This window comes from Leopardus geoffroyi, chromosome A1 (genome assembly GCF_018350155.1).
Source record: "Leopardus geoffroyi isolate Oge1 chromosome A1, O.geoffroyi_Oge1_pat1.0, whole genome shotgun sequence".
NCBI classification, from domain to species: Eukaryota; Metazoa; Chordata; class Mammalia; order Carnivora; family Felidae; genus Leopardus; species Leopardus geoffroyi.
In genome coordinates, this window is record NC_059326.1 from 11,592,871 (window position 1) to 11,608,168 (window position 15,298).

The 15,298-nt window shown below is 44.0% G+C and overlaps 1 protein-coding gene across 3 annotated transcripts in view; it reads right to left on the minus strand.

Annotated features, from left to right (window-relative positions):
• N4BP2L1 (NEDD4 binding protein 2 like 1) overlaps positions 1 to 11,476 on the minus strand; it is a 34,449-nt gene extending 22,973 nt beyond the window's left edge. Inside the window, exon 1 of one of the 3 annotated variants that reach the window (XM_045473537.1) lies at positions 11,054 to 11,476. In XM_045473537.1, the coding sequence (XP_045329493.1) occupies positions 11,054 to 11,232 (179 nt within the window). In that variant the 5' untranslated portion in view covers positions 11,233 to 11,476. The remainder of the gene's footprint in view (positions 1 to 11,053) is intronic. The other 2 variants (XM_045473515.1, XM_045473526.1) reach the window with 2 other exon arrangements.
• Between the last annotated feature and the right edge of the window lie 3,822 nt (positions 11,477 to 15,298).

Genomic DNA, 15,298 nt, shown 5'->3' on the forward strand with positions numbered 1-15,298 from the left:
ACAACACAAATAATGGAAAGATACAATGTGATCATGGGTTGGAAGAGTTAATATTGTCAAAGTGTCTATACTACCCAAAGCGATCACAGATTCAATACAATCTCCATCAAAATACCAATAGTATTTTTCACAGAACTAGAACAAATAATATTAAAATTTGTATGGAACACCAAAAGACCCCAAATAGCCAAAGCAATCTTAAGAAGGAAAAACAGGGGCGCCTGGGTGGCTCAGTCAGTTAAGTGTCTGACTTTGGCTCAGGTCATGATCTCACAGTTCGTGAGTTCCAGCCCCACGTCGGGCTCTGGGCTGACAGCTCGGAGCCTGGAGCCTGCTTCCGATTCTGTGTCTTCTTCTCTCTCTGCCCCTCCCCCACTCACACTCTGTTTCACTCGCTCTCAAAAAAAAAAAAAAAATACATTAAAAAAAAAAAAAGATGGAGGTATTATTCTCCCTGATTTCAAGCTACACTACAAAGCTATATTAATCAAAACAATATATTACCGGCACAAAACAGACACATAGATCAATGAAATATAATAGAGAGCCCAGAAATAAACCCACATTTGTATAACCAATTAATCTATAACAAAGGAGGCAAGATATACAATGGAGAAAAGACAGTCTCTTCAATAAATGATGCTGGAAAAACTGGACACCATATGCAAAAGAATGAAACTGGACCATTTTCTTACACCATACATAAACTCAAGGTGGATTAAAGACTTGAATGTAACACCTGAAATCATAAAACTCCAAAAAGAAAATATAGGCAGTAAGCTCTGTGACATCATTCTTAGTAATATTTTTTTGGACTCGTGTCCTTAGGCAAGGGCAACAAAAGCTGTACCAAACAAATGTAATTACATCAAACTAAAAATCTTTTTGCACATTGAGGGAAACCATCAACAAAATAAAAAGGCAAATCTACTGAATGGGAGAAGGTATTTGCAAGTCATACATCCAGTAAGAGGTTAATATCCAAAATGTATAAAGAACTTACACAACTTATTATAAAAAAAAAAAATCTCATTTAAAAATGGGCAGAGGACTTGAATAGACTGTTCTCCAAAGAAGATCTACACTAACATGAAACAGGTGAAACATGAAAGGTGCTCAACATCACTAATAATCAGGGAAATGTAAATAAAACCATAATGAGATATCACCACACACCAGGCATAATGGCCATTATCACACAGAAATAAAAGATTTTTATTTTTTTAGTAAGGTAAGGATGTGGATAAAAGGACCCTCAGACACTGCTGGTGGGATTTTAAGTTGGTGCAGCCACTGTGAAAAATAGTATGGAGGTTCTTCAAAAAATTAAAAATAGAACTACCATATGATCCAGCCATTCCACTTCTGGAAGAAAACAAAAACACCAGTTTGAAGAGATATATGCATCCCCATGTTCACTGCAGCATTTTTTACAATAGACAAAATATGAAACCAGCCTAAGTGTCCATAAACAGATGAATGTATAATGAAGATGTGGTGTATATATGAAATATTAGCGGTAAAAAGAATAAAATCTTCCCATTTGTGACAACATGGATGGACCTAGAGGCTATAATGCTAAGTGAAATAAGTCAGAGAAAGACAAATACAAAAATGATTTCACTTATATGTGGAATCTAAACAACAAAACAAATGTCATATGTCAATGATATCTCATTAAAGCTGGAAAAAAACAAAGACCCTTGAGTGCTACAGCTAGATTAAAACCTAGATTTCCGGCCCCAGAGCTGCACACTAAACCACTACGCGTGAGTGCTATAAAACAAACAAACCACATTCATTTATCCTTTTCTCTAGTGACATTTAGGTTGTTTGCAGTTTTCCTTACTATGCACAAGTTTCAATGAACATCATTGTGCGTATCTCCCTTCGCATGCATACGTTGAACGTTTCCTGAGGCTATATACAGCAAGAGGAGTAGCTATGGGATCCTTTTTTGTTTTTTGAAAGAACAGAGCAGGTGTTGTTTAAAAGTTTCTTCCTTTCAGAAAAATGTTTTTCTCTGATAGAATATATGTTCCATGAAGGCAGGAATGTTTTGTTCACTGCTGTATTCTAAGCAAATAGAAGCAAAATAGAAGAATGTCAAGACATACTCAATAAACACCTGCTGAAGATATGAATGGTTCTGGAATATTAAGCTCTATTTCCTTAATTATGCAAACTCATTTTATATAGCCCCAAACTGTATGAGGAGAATTTCTAGTTACTCGTCTTTGTACATTGAGAATTTTACCTAACCCTTGGGTTTACCCCCAAAGGGGACTGCTGGAAGAGAGGATTCTTCTTGGATCCCAGTACTTCCTCTGATGTTACTGATATTCTTTTCAAGGATTTTATTTCTTTTTTAATGTTTATTTTTTTATTTCCAGAGAGATAGAGAGCGAGCAGGGGAGGCACAGAGAGAGAGGGAGAATCCCATGCAGGCTCTGTGCCGTCAGTTTCCCAGGAACTGTGAAATAATGACCTATGCCGAAACCAAGAGTAAGACGCTCGACCATCTGAGCCAGCCAGGTGCCCCCTCCTCAAGGGCTTTAAACTGGGAAGTAAGGAACAAGTTCTATGACCCAACACCCTGAAGAGAATGGGGAGGGAACCATGGCTGTTAATGACTTGGGACAGTTTCCCCTGAGGTCTGGTGTGGCTTGACCTTGTTGGTGCTTCCAAACACCATGTCAAAGCTGAACCTTGCCCTATTGTAAAGAGTTGGAAAGATGCAACTCAACCACTGCCAGCCCCATGGATACCACCAAGCCACCGTGGCTAAGGAGACTGCAGCGAGGAGTTCCCAGTCTGTCCTACTGCTCCCTCTTGCTCTTACCCCTCGTGCCTCCAAAGGAGGGCATGTGAATGCCTACCAGACCCCCAGATAGCCCTCAAGGGCCAGTGCATCCCACTCCACTCTACCTATGAGAACTTCCTTTTTTTGCATGTGAACAACTCCCTTCTGTAGAATCTAGCAATGGTACAGGTGTCCCCATGTTTCTATTGTTGGTCACTTCAGCCATGCTCAGAATAGGAGGAATCAGAAGCACACCTACCTCAGTGTTAACTTGTTTTTTGCTGTGTTTTCCCAAGATGTCCTAAGTCAGTTACAGACAACAGAACAGTGGTTGAACGGAAAACCGTTGGCTGCTGCTTCTCTGTGAAAGCAGCTACATCTTTGATTCTAATTTTTAAACCCCTCTTTAGTGTGACTCCTGGGTGGTGAAGGTGGCACATCCAACATCTTCACGTGTAAAACACAGGAAGGATTTTCTTGTGTACCGATGGAAGAGGACTTTGGAGCGGATGGCTGTACCTACGCTTTGTTTCTCTCATCTATTCTCCACAGCCCATTCATTCTTTTACACCTCTCTTTGTGTGAATAATCTCCTTTTCACTTTTGTGCTTTACTCGAGTCCCATGCTGACAACTGAGCTGGCAACTGTTAGGAAGCTTCTGGCACTGACAAATCCATCAAATATTTAGTGACGTAGGCCTACTAGGTGCCAGACCTTCTCTCAGAAGCTGAAGAAAAAATTTTTCCTGATATCAAGGAGCTCACAACACGTCTCACAAAGCTACCTTCTAGTAAAATAAATAGATAATAAGTAACCATATGTCAGGGGGTGCTACTGTAAGGGAGAAAAGGAAGTCAAAGTACAGGGCAAAGAATGCTGGAGAGGTGCTACTTTCGAGAGCAGAGAAAGCCCCTCTTAAAATATCCTTTAAAAATGTGAAAAAGAACATTGAAATATCCTCGCTATACAATCATGCCTCAACAGGATTCCCTAGTAACTATGAAAAGCAGATGTATGTGTGTTTGTTCATGAACATCCCTAGTAGGTAAGACCACTTTGTGTATTACAAAATCTGGAATCTCAGGACCGAGTGCATGATTCTCTGATTCTAATTTCCTCGCTTATAAAATGAAATCAACCATATCATAGGGTTATTTTAAAGATCCAATAAGCCAGCGTCTATAAACTGCCAAGCACACAGTTAGCACTCAATAAATGTATACTTTCTTTCCTTTCTCCCTTCTCTTTTCCCGGCTCTTACCTTGATAAAACCAGATAGCCTTCTCCCCAAGTCATACACATGATGCCATAGAGATCCTTATGAAGGAACAATCAGAAATTAGGTCAGTTTTTCCTTATTGTACAATGTCCTCAATCCATAGAGCCTAGGTCTCTTTAGATAATTTGGAGTGAAAACAAACAATTCCTTATTGGGTTTCTCTAGAGTCTGAATGGGCCTAGAATGGTGCCATTAAATAGAGAAGAGTTCATTGAAATGCCAAGAGGGAACTAAGTCACTAGATTGAATTACAAATGTCTTATCCTGTGAGTAGATGAGGAAGGGGCTTCAGACCCTCGGGGGTTGGATATTGACTACATCTCTCTCCAACATACCATAATCAGGATAAATATGAGTACTTATTAAAAAATCTAAATCATCCCCTCCCATTGTCCCAGTGGTACCACATTAATAAAGAAAATTAATTCCCTGGTATTTTTTATAGCCAAAGAAATATATCATCAATAATGACAAATAATAAAAGGTGACTTTCTTACTCTAAGAGTTAATCCAGGTAAACTTAGCCCTTTTAATAGACCATGTAAGCGTTTTTTAATTAAACAACAAATTCAAAACCAACTTCATTAGTCTTTCACGAAGTCACTCCCAGTGGCCTCTTCCTTTGGTGCAGAAGTAAAAGCTCTGCACTAGAAACAGGAAGTCATCCCTGTGACCCTGATCAAGATGTCTAACTTCTCAGTGTCTTAGGCTTGGATTAGGTTAAGGGAACATCTTGTGCATGTCTGAGATCTTCCTATGAACACATTCTTCCCCTTTCATTTCTTCCTCTATTTCTACTGCTTCTCTAGTCATAAACCACACCTGCAATATTATCTTGGTCCAATTCAGCAGCGTGTTCTTCTACTTTCCCAATGGCTCCAGGACTACGATGGTGGAGAATCTCCTGTATAGCTGGGCAGCCTTTCCACCAAGTAATTATAAACACATATCGCACTGTATATTCTTCCTCCCTGTGAAACATTTAAAGCACAGTCCTTATTCATATTCATAGTCCTTATAGTCCTTATAGTCTATAAGCCTATAGTCCTTATAGTCCTTATTCATCCCAACCTCCAGAGAGAGGTGTTGTAAGAACTCTCAGAAGGAGCTCAGCAGAGAAGCTTAAAACCCACCTTAGGAAAATCATTAAAAATGTAAAAAAACTAGTAGTTTCTCCAAGTAGACTTCAGTGAATAAAGATCTGATATGTCCACCTACCTGATCCTTTATTTTCATATACACAGACTTGGAATACCGCAAACTTTCTATTTTGACCTTGCTTTTATTTATAAGAGCCCTGGCCTCATAAATAAAAATGCATGGCCCAAGCCTGCTGGCCGGGTAGGCCGTGGAGCACAGTATGCTTTGGGCTTTAACCTCTCACTACTACAGTTAGCTAACTTAACTGATCCCTTCTCACTGCTTCCCACACGTCACCGTGTCCGCTTGCAAAGTATACCTTCGTCCTTGCCTCTGTCTTATCATTGTGTCACATCAGGAAAGCATCCTCTTGCTTCTTTGGAAAGTTTAGTGCCAAAAAATAATGAAACGGTATCTCACTTAGTGGAAAATTTCATGTTATCCAGAGACACGAACAAAAGAAAAGATAGCTGTCGGCAAACATCCTTTGCGCCTGACTGAATCCATGTTGCAAACCATTTGTGACACTGCCAAAGGGAACCAGAACATGGCAAAAGATGCAACATGTACTAGAGCATGGTTCCTAGACTTTGACTGAAATGTAAAGATTTAAAGAAATTCCAGGGAACTGACATAAGGTTGACAACACTTTTCAAATAAGGCCTAAAAACAGAAGGAAAGACCACCCTTTACTCTTGCCATTTCCTTTCAAATGGACAATTTAGTGGTATATCCATGAAATGGAATATTATTCAGCCATAAAAAGTAATGAGGTTCTGATATAGGCTACCACCTAGAAGAACCTTGAAAACATTAAGCCAAATGAAATAAACCAGACACAAAAAGACAAATATTGTTATGATTCCACTTACATGAGGTATCTAGAGTAGTAAAATACATAACGACAGAAAACAGATCAGAGGTTACCAGGGGCTAAGGAGAAGCAGGGATGGGGGTTATTGCTTAATGGGTAGAGTTTCTTGAAATAGATACTGGTGATGGTTGCCCAACATCATATAATTAATGCCACTGAATTGCACATTTAAAATGGTTAAAATGGCCCCAAAGGGGGGATATTTTCTCTCTCACACACACACACACACACACACACACACACACACACACTGCAAAGCATAGAGGGAAACAGATCGTCCACAGATGCTTTCATTGATGTAAGAGGAAAGGATAGATGCAGATCCAGGTGAGTTTTTCAGTGCAGCTGTGGAAACAGATAGTTCTGGATCATCTGCTGAGAGTGAAAGGGTCTTGGGACTGGAATCCTATTTCTTCTATCAACTCGGTACTCCTTTGTGCAGGTTTTGATGTTTCCGGTGATCTGGCTCTGTGTTAACCTAACCAACACATTCACAGATATGAACCGTCCACTCAGTCAAGCCATCCTCCTCACTAGCCTAGAACACCCAGCTCTCCCAATTCATGACGCTAATCCTTTTTCTTTGTTCAGCCATATCCTCCCCCTCGTCAAGGCCAGCTCAATAACCATTCCCACGTGGCAGAGACGATCTCTTCCATAGTTTTCCTATCTTCCTAACCATCCTCAGTGACCAACCTGGTCTTGAACACCAAAAGCATATAAAATGCTCTTCCCCATCAGAGCTCACTTACCCACAGTAGTGTATTGATTATTGTTTTCCATCTGTTAGTCTTTTGTGAGCTCCTTCTCTTAATCTTATTTATTGAGCAAGTACTAATAGTCTTTTAAGTACCCAGCAACTGCTATTATTGTTGATTAGTGAATAATTAACAAGTTAGTATTTATGTAGCCCACGAATTCCACAGTGCTTTCACACATATAATTATAGGATCACTGTTTACCATAGTATCTTAAATCCCCACAAAAAACTTATTAATGAAGTATTAGCTCCATTTGAATGAAAAAGAACCTGAGGTGTCAAAGAATCAAGTGGCGCATGCTAGTTCATATGCTAATAATTAACAAAATATTTAATAATTACTTGATAACAAAATTAATAACAATAAGTAATTACAATCAATCTTGTGTATTAAAAAAGTCTCCTACTATATTTCCAACTAAGAATAAACCTAGGAAAGATTTTTCATATAGAAAATGACACATTTATTGTGTTATTTAGTAAGTGTTTTGTCACACAACCTGAGTCTATCTAGCCAAGTCATTCCACAAAACTATTTTCAACTTTAAAAAGTTAACAAGTAACACATATTTGTCATAGAAAAATGAGAAAGTAAGTCTGGTAGGAAAAGTCCATAATCCTACTATCTAATGTCAACAACCACCAGCAGATACCTTTTTACACATTTCATGTGAGTATATGTAGACCCTCTTTCTTTGAACAGAAAATGGGATTTTTGATAGACAGCTTTGTTATTAGGCTTTTTAACTTAATTGGGGGAATGAATATATTTGCATGTCAAATACATCTATGTCCCCATTAATGACTGCATGACTTATAAGCTAATCCTCTATTTCTGTATGTTTAAGTTGGCTCACATTTTTTTTTCTATCATATAAAAAACTCTGTGATGAACACTCCCCTATATTCATGAGCTTGTCCAATTACTACCTTAGGATGAATTCCTGGAAGTAGGAATTACAGGTCAATGGTAAGAAACTATTTTTGAAATGTTTGTGGTTTGTGTTTTGTTTTGTTTTGTTTTCCATGAAATAGAGGTGATAAAACAGATTTAGGGGGCATGCTAAGTTTTTAGTATTCTGTTGTACTCAAATTTTTTTTAAACCTGGTAAAACTCTGTTTTTTAAATATGTCCAAAGAATTTAAATAGAAGGTTTCAACATTCAAGCCCCTTCAAACTATAAAAACATATTGGTTGAAAAGCATAAAAATCTAACAGTGATTTGGAAGACAAGACATATCCTAATTTCAATAACTTTTATTATTTCTTTAATCAAATGAGAAATAACAGCAGAAAAAGAAGAACCCACATTTGTAAAAACGATCTCCTCCAATTTTTTAAATTTTTATTTTTCGGATTCAAAAAATACATATTCATTATAGAAAATTTGGAAAATACATAGAAGAAAATATGAATTTCCAAGAATCCAACAATACATAAGAGAGCCTTACAGTTTTACTACTTTCTACACATGTGTACTTTTTAACAATTTGCCATTTTCCTTCTCTCGCCCACCCGATGCCCCAGAAGAGAGGCGAAGGCAGGTGCTTGAGGACCACGGCCTGTGACTTCCACCATACCACTCTGTCCTTACTGCAGGCCTCCCTTCTTGCTGAGCTGTGGCCTGGTTCCTTGCTTACTCCCCAGACTGCTTTGTAAATGCACCGCCCCCCCCCCCCAAAGTGCCAAGGCTCCTCTGCCTCCAGAAGTCCCAAGCGGGAGAACTCACAAAGTCAACTTCCAGCTAGCTGCCTGCTTCATTTCAGGGCCAGGCTTCTCCCAAATGACACCTTGAAGATTTATCTCAGCTGATCAACGTCTGAAGCAGCAACTAATACCTCTTAAAATGTATATAGCACGTTAAAGTTTAGCGAGTTCTCTCACACACATTTAACCTCTGCAAGAGTCTTCTGAAGTGAACAGAGCAAATATCCTTATTTAACAGAGAAGGAAACAAGGTGCAGAGGAACCGAGGAAAGATCATACATAGCTAGTGAGTGGCAGAGCTTGGACTGGAAGCCATAAATTGACTCTAAGGTCAGAGCTCTTTACCTAGCCATTAAACCGTGCTTAAGTCTGACAACTAGAAATTAAGAACCAGAAGGGTCTTCAACAGATCACCTCATCTAATCCCTTCTTAGTATTCACACATAAGGAAAATGAGTCCCCGAGAAGCTAGGTGATTGCCGAAAGTCACCAGCTTTCGTGATGAAGAGAATCTAAAGGCACAATCTTCAGACTCCCAGGCCAGTGCTCACGCCAGTCGTCCCTAGAGAGATGTTCTTTAATAAGCTGGTCTCTCATCCGGTGTCTTCTGCTTAGCCAAATGTCAACCAGGAATTAAAATCCTAAAAGTGTAGAATGTTAGAGCCAGAAGGAACCTTAAAGACCACCCAGGCCAACCCACTCACTTTACAGATGAGGAGTCTAAGATCCAGAACCCATGGCTTCCGACATTCAATTCTATGCACTTTCCTTCCAACTCATCCTATCATCTCCCTTCTGAGTAGTTAAAAACAAAATCTGGCCAAAGATGTTTACTTCCTTCTTTGACATTCAGTGTGCCACAGGCCACAGATCAGCAAAGTCAAAGTGAAACTAAATGGGATTTGAATTCAGAAGATACTTAGTTTGTAACAGATGTACCCACCATGACTGTAGCATGAAATATCCAAGTTCTGCTGCGTTCTAAGCAGCCTCCCCCACTCTCCACCCTCCACCTCCATAACCAGACAGCAGGTCTATTGAAATGTGTGTGTCGTAGGAAAGGGCACCAATGACCCTTTGGAAGTCACCCATCCTTTAATCTGTGAAAATGTAGCAATATTGTTTGGCTAAAGACTTTTACTCCACAAATCAGCCAGGAATCCTGATTAAAGCTGGCAGCACATCACCAAGGCTGTCACAGTTCCTTGACCCCAGTGGACCCAGATCCTGCTCTCACCATCTTTGTATCATCTGTGTATCATCCAAATCAGCTCCTGAAAGTATGCTACCTTGATTCTCCTGTAGCAGGTCCATGGTTCTATGGCTAGCCTTCTTTCTCTAATGAGATGGAAAGCTCTTTGAGGGCAAGGCACTACTTCTGCCATTGCCCCTAGCGTCAAGAAACTTGAAGAAGGGTAAACAAAACCATGTGTAAAACCAAGCGCAGTCACAGATGTGTAAACAGGAAGCCAAGGAGCCCAGAAGAGAGCATCTACTGGAGGGGAGGGGTAGCTGCTGGGTAAGGTAACAGATCCGAGCCTTAAAGGGCTAGTGGAATCAGTAGGGCAAAGGTAGGCGGAAGGCAAGCCAGGCAGGCGGGCCAGCGTCAGCAAAAGCAAGGAGAGAAAACAGTTCAACGTTGCCGGAGCATCAAGTGCAAGGCGGGGAGTGGTGGGAACTGAGGCTGTAGCGGTGGGCCCAGCTCCGAGGCGGCAGGCAACAAGCCCGCGTAATTCGCGCTGACCTGTACGGGGAGGGCCGCTTACGCAATTCTCGAGTAAACGAATTTGGGCGCCCATTACGAGGCTCTGTCAATGACCGCCAGCCGCGGCCGCGCCGGCCCCCTCCCCCTTGCACCTGTGCGCCTTCGCAGCTGCCAAAGCAAACGCAGCGCTGCCTTAATCCGCTAGATTTTCAACGCGGGCCGCACGCCCCCCCCCCCCGCCCCCCGGCCGCGGCCACTGCTGCCTTGGGTCCCCCGCCCCCTGGCCCTCTCGCGTCTCCGCTCGGGTTTAAAACGCCTGTTGACGCACTGTGGCGAGTGCCTGCGCGCTAGCGGGCGGCCCCGCGGTTTTCTCTGCAGTCGCCACCGGGGTTCCTGAAGAAGAATCCCTGCGGGCCTCCCGACCCCGGGCTGGGGGCGGCCAAGGCTCCCTCGACCCGGCTGGCCCGGGGCCTGGCTCGGCGACCGGGCAGGGGCCGGTGCCATCTGGGGCTTGCGCAAGGCGCAGTGCCGAAATCCGTTCTCCCGGGAAAGCGCAGCATGGAAACAAACAGGACGGGCCGCCCTCCTCTCCCGGCCCGCGGCCAGGCGGGCACCGGGGACGGCGCGGGCTCCCCCGCAGCCGGGCTCGGGCCGGGGCCGGGGCCAGGACCCCGGGCGGGCGCGGCGGCGGCGGGGGGTGGGGGGGGCACGGGGCGGAGCGGCTCGGGGCAGGGGCTCCCTCGGCCGGGGTCCGCGCGCCGGCGCCCAGGCCGATGTCATTACCTGGCCAGTGTAGTTTTCCCCGAGCCCGGGAGGCCTCGCAGGAGGTAGAGATGTTTCCTAAAGCTGTGGCGGCGCGGAGGTGTCCCACGCGGGGGCGGCGGGGCCGGCGGCCGAGGTTGCTGCTGCTGCTGCTGCTGGAGGCTCAGCCTCCCAAAGGATTCAAGAAAACTCTCCTCCATGGGGTGGGGGCCGGCTGCGAGAGCCCCGGGTTTCCTTTCCTGAAGTCACGGTCTTGGCCAAAGCTGTTGTTTTTGTGGCTCTCCGGCCATGTGATAGATGGAGGGGCGGGCGCTCGGAGGCCAGCCCCTCCTTCCCACCCGACCGAACCGCGCTGCGTGGGAGGGGGCGTCCCTACCTGGAAAGCTGGGGACGCTGGGAGACTGGCAGCCAGGAAAACCTGAGTGACGCGCTCTCCCCGAGCCCACCCCCCCCCCCCTCCGCCCGCCCCGCTCTCGGACTCCCTCCCTTGCCTCTCGGTGCCCTTCGCCAGTGGCGGGAGGGCCTGCCTGTTGGGACACTGGGACACTTCCCCCGGGCCGTCCGCCGTGGAAGTCAGGCTGTCTGCAACAGCCCTCCTCCACCCCACCCCCGACTGGCCTAGACCTTGAAAGTGAAATAATTTTAGTTGACGATTACAGAACGTGAACAGCATTTTGAATAGTTAACAGTAAAGTCCATTGTCCTCCCCAATTTGTGAGCACCAATATGTCCCAGCTGCTAATACCACTGTCCCGGGCCTCTATTGTTTTTGGGTTTTTTTTTTTAATCCTTCTTTATCAGCCTGCCAAAAAAACATTCTTAGAAAGCTTTGCTGCCTCAACATAACTTTAAGTCTCTCCATTGGAAAAAGCACCCCTTAAAACTCAGATTGATCTATCAATAGTAGCATAAACTGGGGCTCACGGGAAGGAAAGCCCATATTGCTCTGCTTCCATCTGAAAAGACATGGCCTCCCCGGGAAAAGGAGCAGTCTACGGAAATCGTTTCTAGAGAAGTATCCAGAATTGAGTTCTAAGTTCCAGGAACTGGTGAGCGCCAGTTGGTTGATCACCATAGCACTCTCCAGTATTTCACACTCAAGAGTGTGACAGAGTGATCCTATTTTTTGAACCAAAATTCAAGACGCATGGACTGAAAGAGACAATATTAAAAATACCATGCTGGAAAGATCCAGGAGGTATGGTGGCTTTGGCTGTAATAATTATTGTAAAGTAAATACATTTTGCTTTTGGCAGCCAAGGTATGAAAATTTTGAAAAGGAATTGTGAAGAAAAGCAACTTCCTTCTTAAACAAAATCCAGAGGTTTCACAAGAAACTTTGGAAGGAAGGCCCAAGTAGAGAGGGGCTCTGTGCTGAGAATCCAACCTTGGGATTCCCCTGGAGGGGTGGGGGCAGGGAGATGAGCTGCTCTTCCTTGAAAATCCCTTCCTAGAATCAGAGGTAGGATCTTGACACTGCTGAGAAACATGAGAATTTCAAAAGCTGCTCTACATATTAGGGGAAAACCATAAGGAACAGAGAACACACATGTCTCATAAAAATAGCGATGCTTTCATGTACATATCCCTTACTTCTGTGTGTTCTATCATACTTCTTACCAGAGTGTTTTTGCCCAGCCTCAAATACTACCCTTTTCGTTCTAGACTTGCACTATCCAAAACGAGTACCACCAGCCACATGGGGCTGTTGAACACTTGAAATGTAGCTAGTACAAATAGAGATTAAAATACACACTGAATTTTGAAGGGGCAGTATGAAAAAAAGGTAAAATATCTCAGTAATTTTTATATTGATTATGTGTTGAAATGATAATATGTTGGGTGCATTGGGTTAGTATGTTATTAAAGTTAATTTCATTGTTTCTTTTTGCTTTTTTAATGTGGCTACCAGAAAAGTTTAAATTACACGTGTGGCTGGGGTGCTTCCACTTCTATGTTCCTCTACAGAGGGGGGCCCAGGCAACGTGGGAGGGGGCACAGGAGGACACACAGCTTTGGGGTCTAGAGGTCTTGGCACAAGGAATCTGCAGGGTCTGTGGCAGATGGAACTACCAAGTAGAGGCTGGGAAATACGAGTGTGCTGTTCAGAAGACAGGTCTGAGCTAGAGACAGAGTTTTGGAAATCCTTGCCCTATGAAAAGAAGACAGACGATAGAGCAGACGGCTGAAGAGGGGGGCCAGGAGACACCAGCATTTGAGGACTGTGTCTCTGAAGGGCATCTGCCAAAGGAGAGTGTGAGAGAATGGTCAGCCAAGCAGACAGAACTCGAAGGTAGAGAGAGGTGTATGGAGGCCCAGGGAGAAAGAGCTTCAGGAGCAGAAAATGGTCAGCAGTACCTGGAAGGGACCCTAGACGCTTTTCCTTTCCCTCAAACCCCACGTTTAACTAGTCAACAAGTTCTGGCTGTTCTCTCTGATTTATTCCTCAAAACCACCCTGTTTAAAGCTATTGTCTGTGTATCTGTTTCCTCCCACTAGACCGTAAATAAAAACGATGTCACCCTTGCCACCCCAAGATCTAACAACATAGCCTGACATTCGGAAGATGTATGGGTCCACAATTGTAATGTGGACCTAAACTACTTTCTCCACAGGTAGGTGTGACGGTGATAATGTCAGCTAAGGAGCAGTCAGTAAACATACTGACAGATCTGAGGGCCAGCTTGCTGTTAGCCTGCATTCAAATCTTTCCTGGTTCTAGCTAGGTGCCAGCCTCCAGAGAGCTGGGCTACCCTCCAAGTCAGAGGACCCCTGTGATAACACTCCTTAGTGCCCTCATCTCAACCAGCCAACTCTTGAGCTCTGGGGTTTTGTTCCATTTCTCGCTTACGTGATGACCAGCACAGTCCCACTTTGCTGCACCAGAAACCACTACGAAGACAGATGTAAAGAAAACTGTAGGTCATTTTCGGCAAATGAAGATACATTCAAATGTTTCTCTAATTGCCACTGTTTAAAAGACATGGAAAAATGAGGAGGTACACAAGAGGGGCTACTGAAAACCAGGAACTTAACCCTCAAACCTACGGTTCCAAATAACCCAGGATTTGGAATGCTTGATTATGAATCGGCCCCAGGTTTCCACCCCAGAGATGCCAAGATGGCAGAAAGTCTGAAGCCAGGATGGAGCTTCCCAAGACCCTTTAACACCGTAGAGCCATTTCAAACATGTAGGCAGTAGCTTTCGCAACTCTCTCTAGTCCTGTGTCTCTTCTTTCCCTACCAAGAATTATCTAAGTTTTTTACTCAAAAACATACATTGGTCTTATCTCCACGTGTATTCCTCTTGTTATATAAGTGGTGTGCATGGACAGGACAGGAAAGACGTCTACGTTTGCCTGCTTAATTGCTTCTGTGGCGGACTCCTGATTGTTCTGGCACCTCCAGCTTGCACCTGCTGTCACCTTTCTGCATAATCTGACCAGTGAGAGGTAGGACCTTGTCCTCCTCTCTTCTCACACTGCTCCCTCCCTGCTCTTCTCTTCTCCTTCCCCTAGAAGCCACGTGGAGGCTGAAGGAAGCTACAAGTTAGGGGAAGGGGGACAAGGGAAGAGAAGTCATGTGGCCTCTGTGTTCCACCTGGCTGAACTGACAGAGGAAATGCACAGGACTCTGGTGGCCTGGGAGAGGCCCGCCATGCAGAATGTTCTCTGGACAAGGCTGTGCCCCACCTGCTTCTGCCTCCCTGCCTCCCACATTCCATCCTTTACTCTTTTCAGTGCCACACCCCTCCCCCAAGGGGAGGACCATATCTTTTCCACAGCATCTATATGCCTCTGTACACAAGGGCACTTGAGGATTATAAGCTTTGAGGAGGAAGCCTGGGAGCAGAAGGGTAGCCCCAGCCCATTTTTCTAAAGCTCCATTCTGGAAATTAGGGCAAGATAATAAAGACAGTGCCTGGGAAAAACTAGGGACATTCTGGAACCCAGATACAAGCCTGGGTAGATGGTCAGCCGGTTTGTACCAATACAGCATAAAGGTGTTTCAGAACGGGTCACTACTTATGCTATACTCACTGTTAAAATATTTTTGTTAATTTTGATAATGTTTATTTATTTTTGAGAAAGAGAGAGACAGAATGTGAGCAGGGGAGGGGCGGAGAGAGAGAGGGAGATACAGAATCTGAAGCAGGCTTCAGGCTCCGAGCTGTCAGCACAGAGCCTGACAGGAGGCTTGAACTCACGGACCGCGAGATCAGGACTTGAGCTCAAGTCGGACACTTAACCGACTGAGCCACCCAGA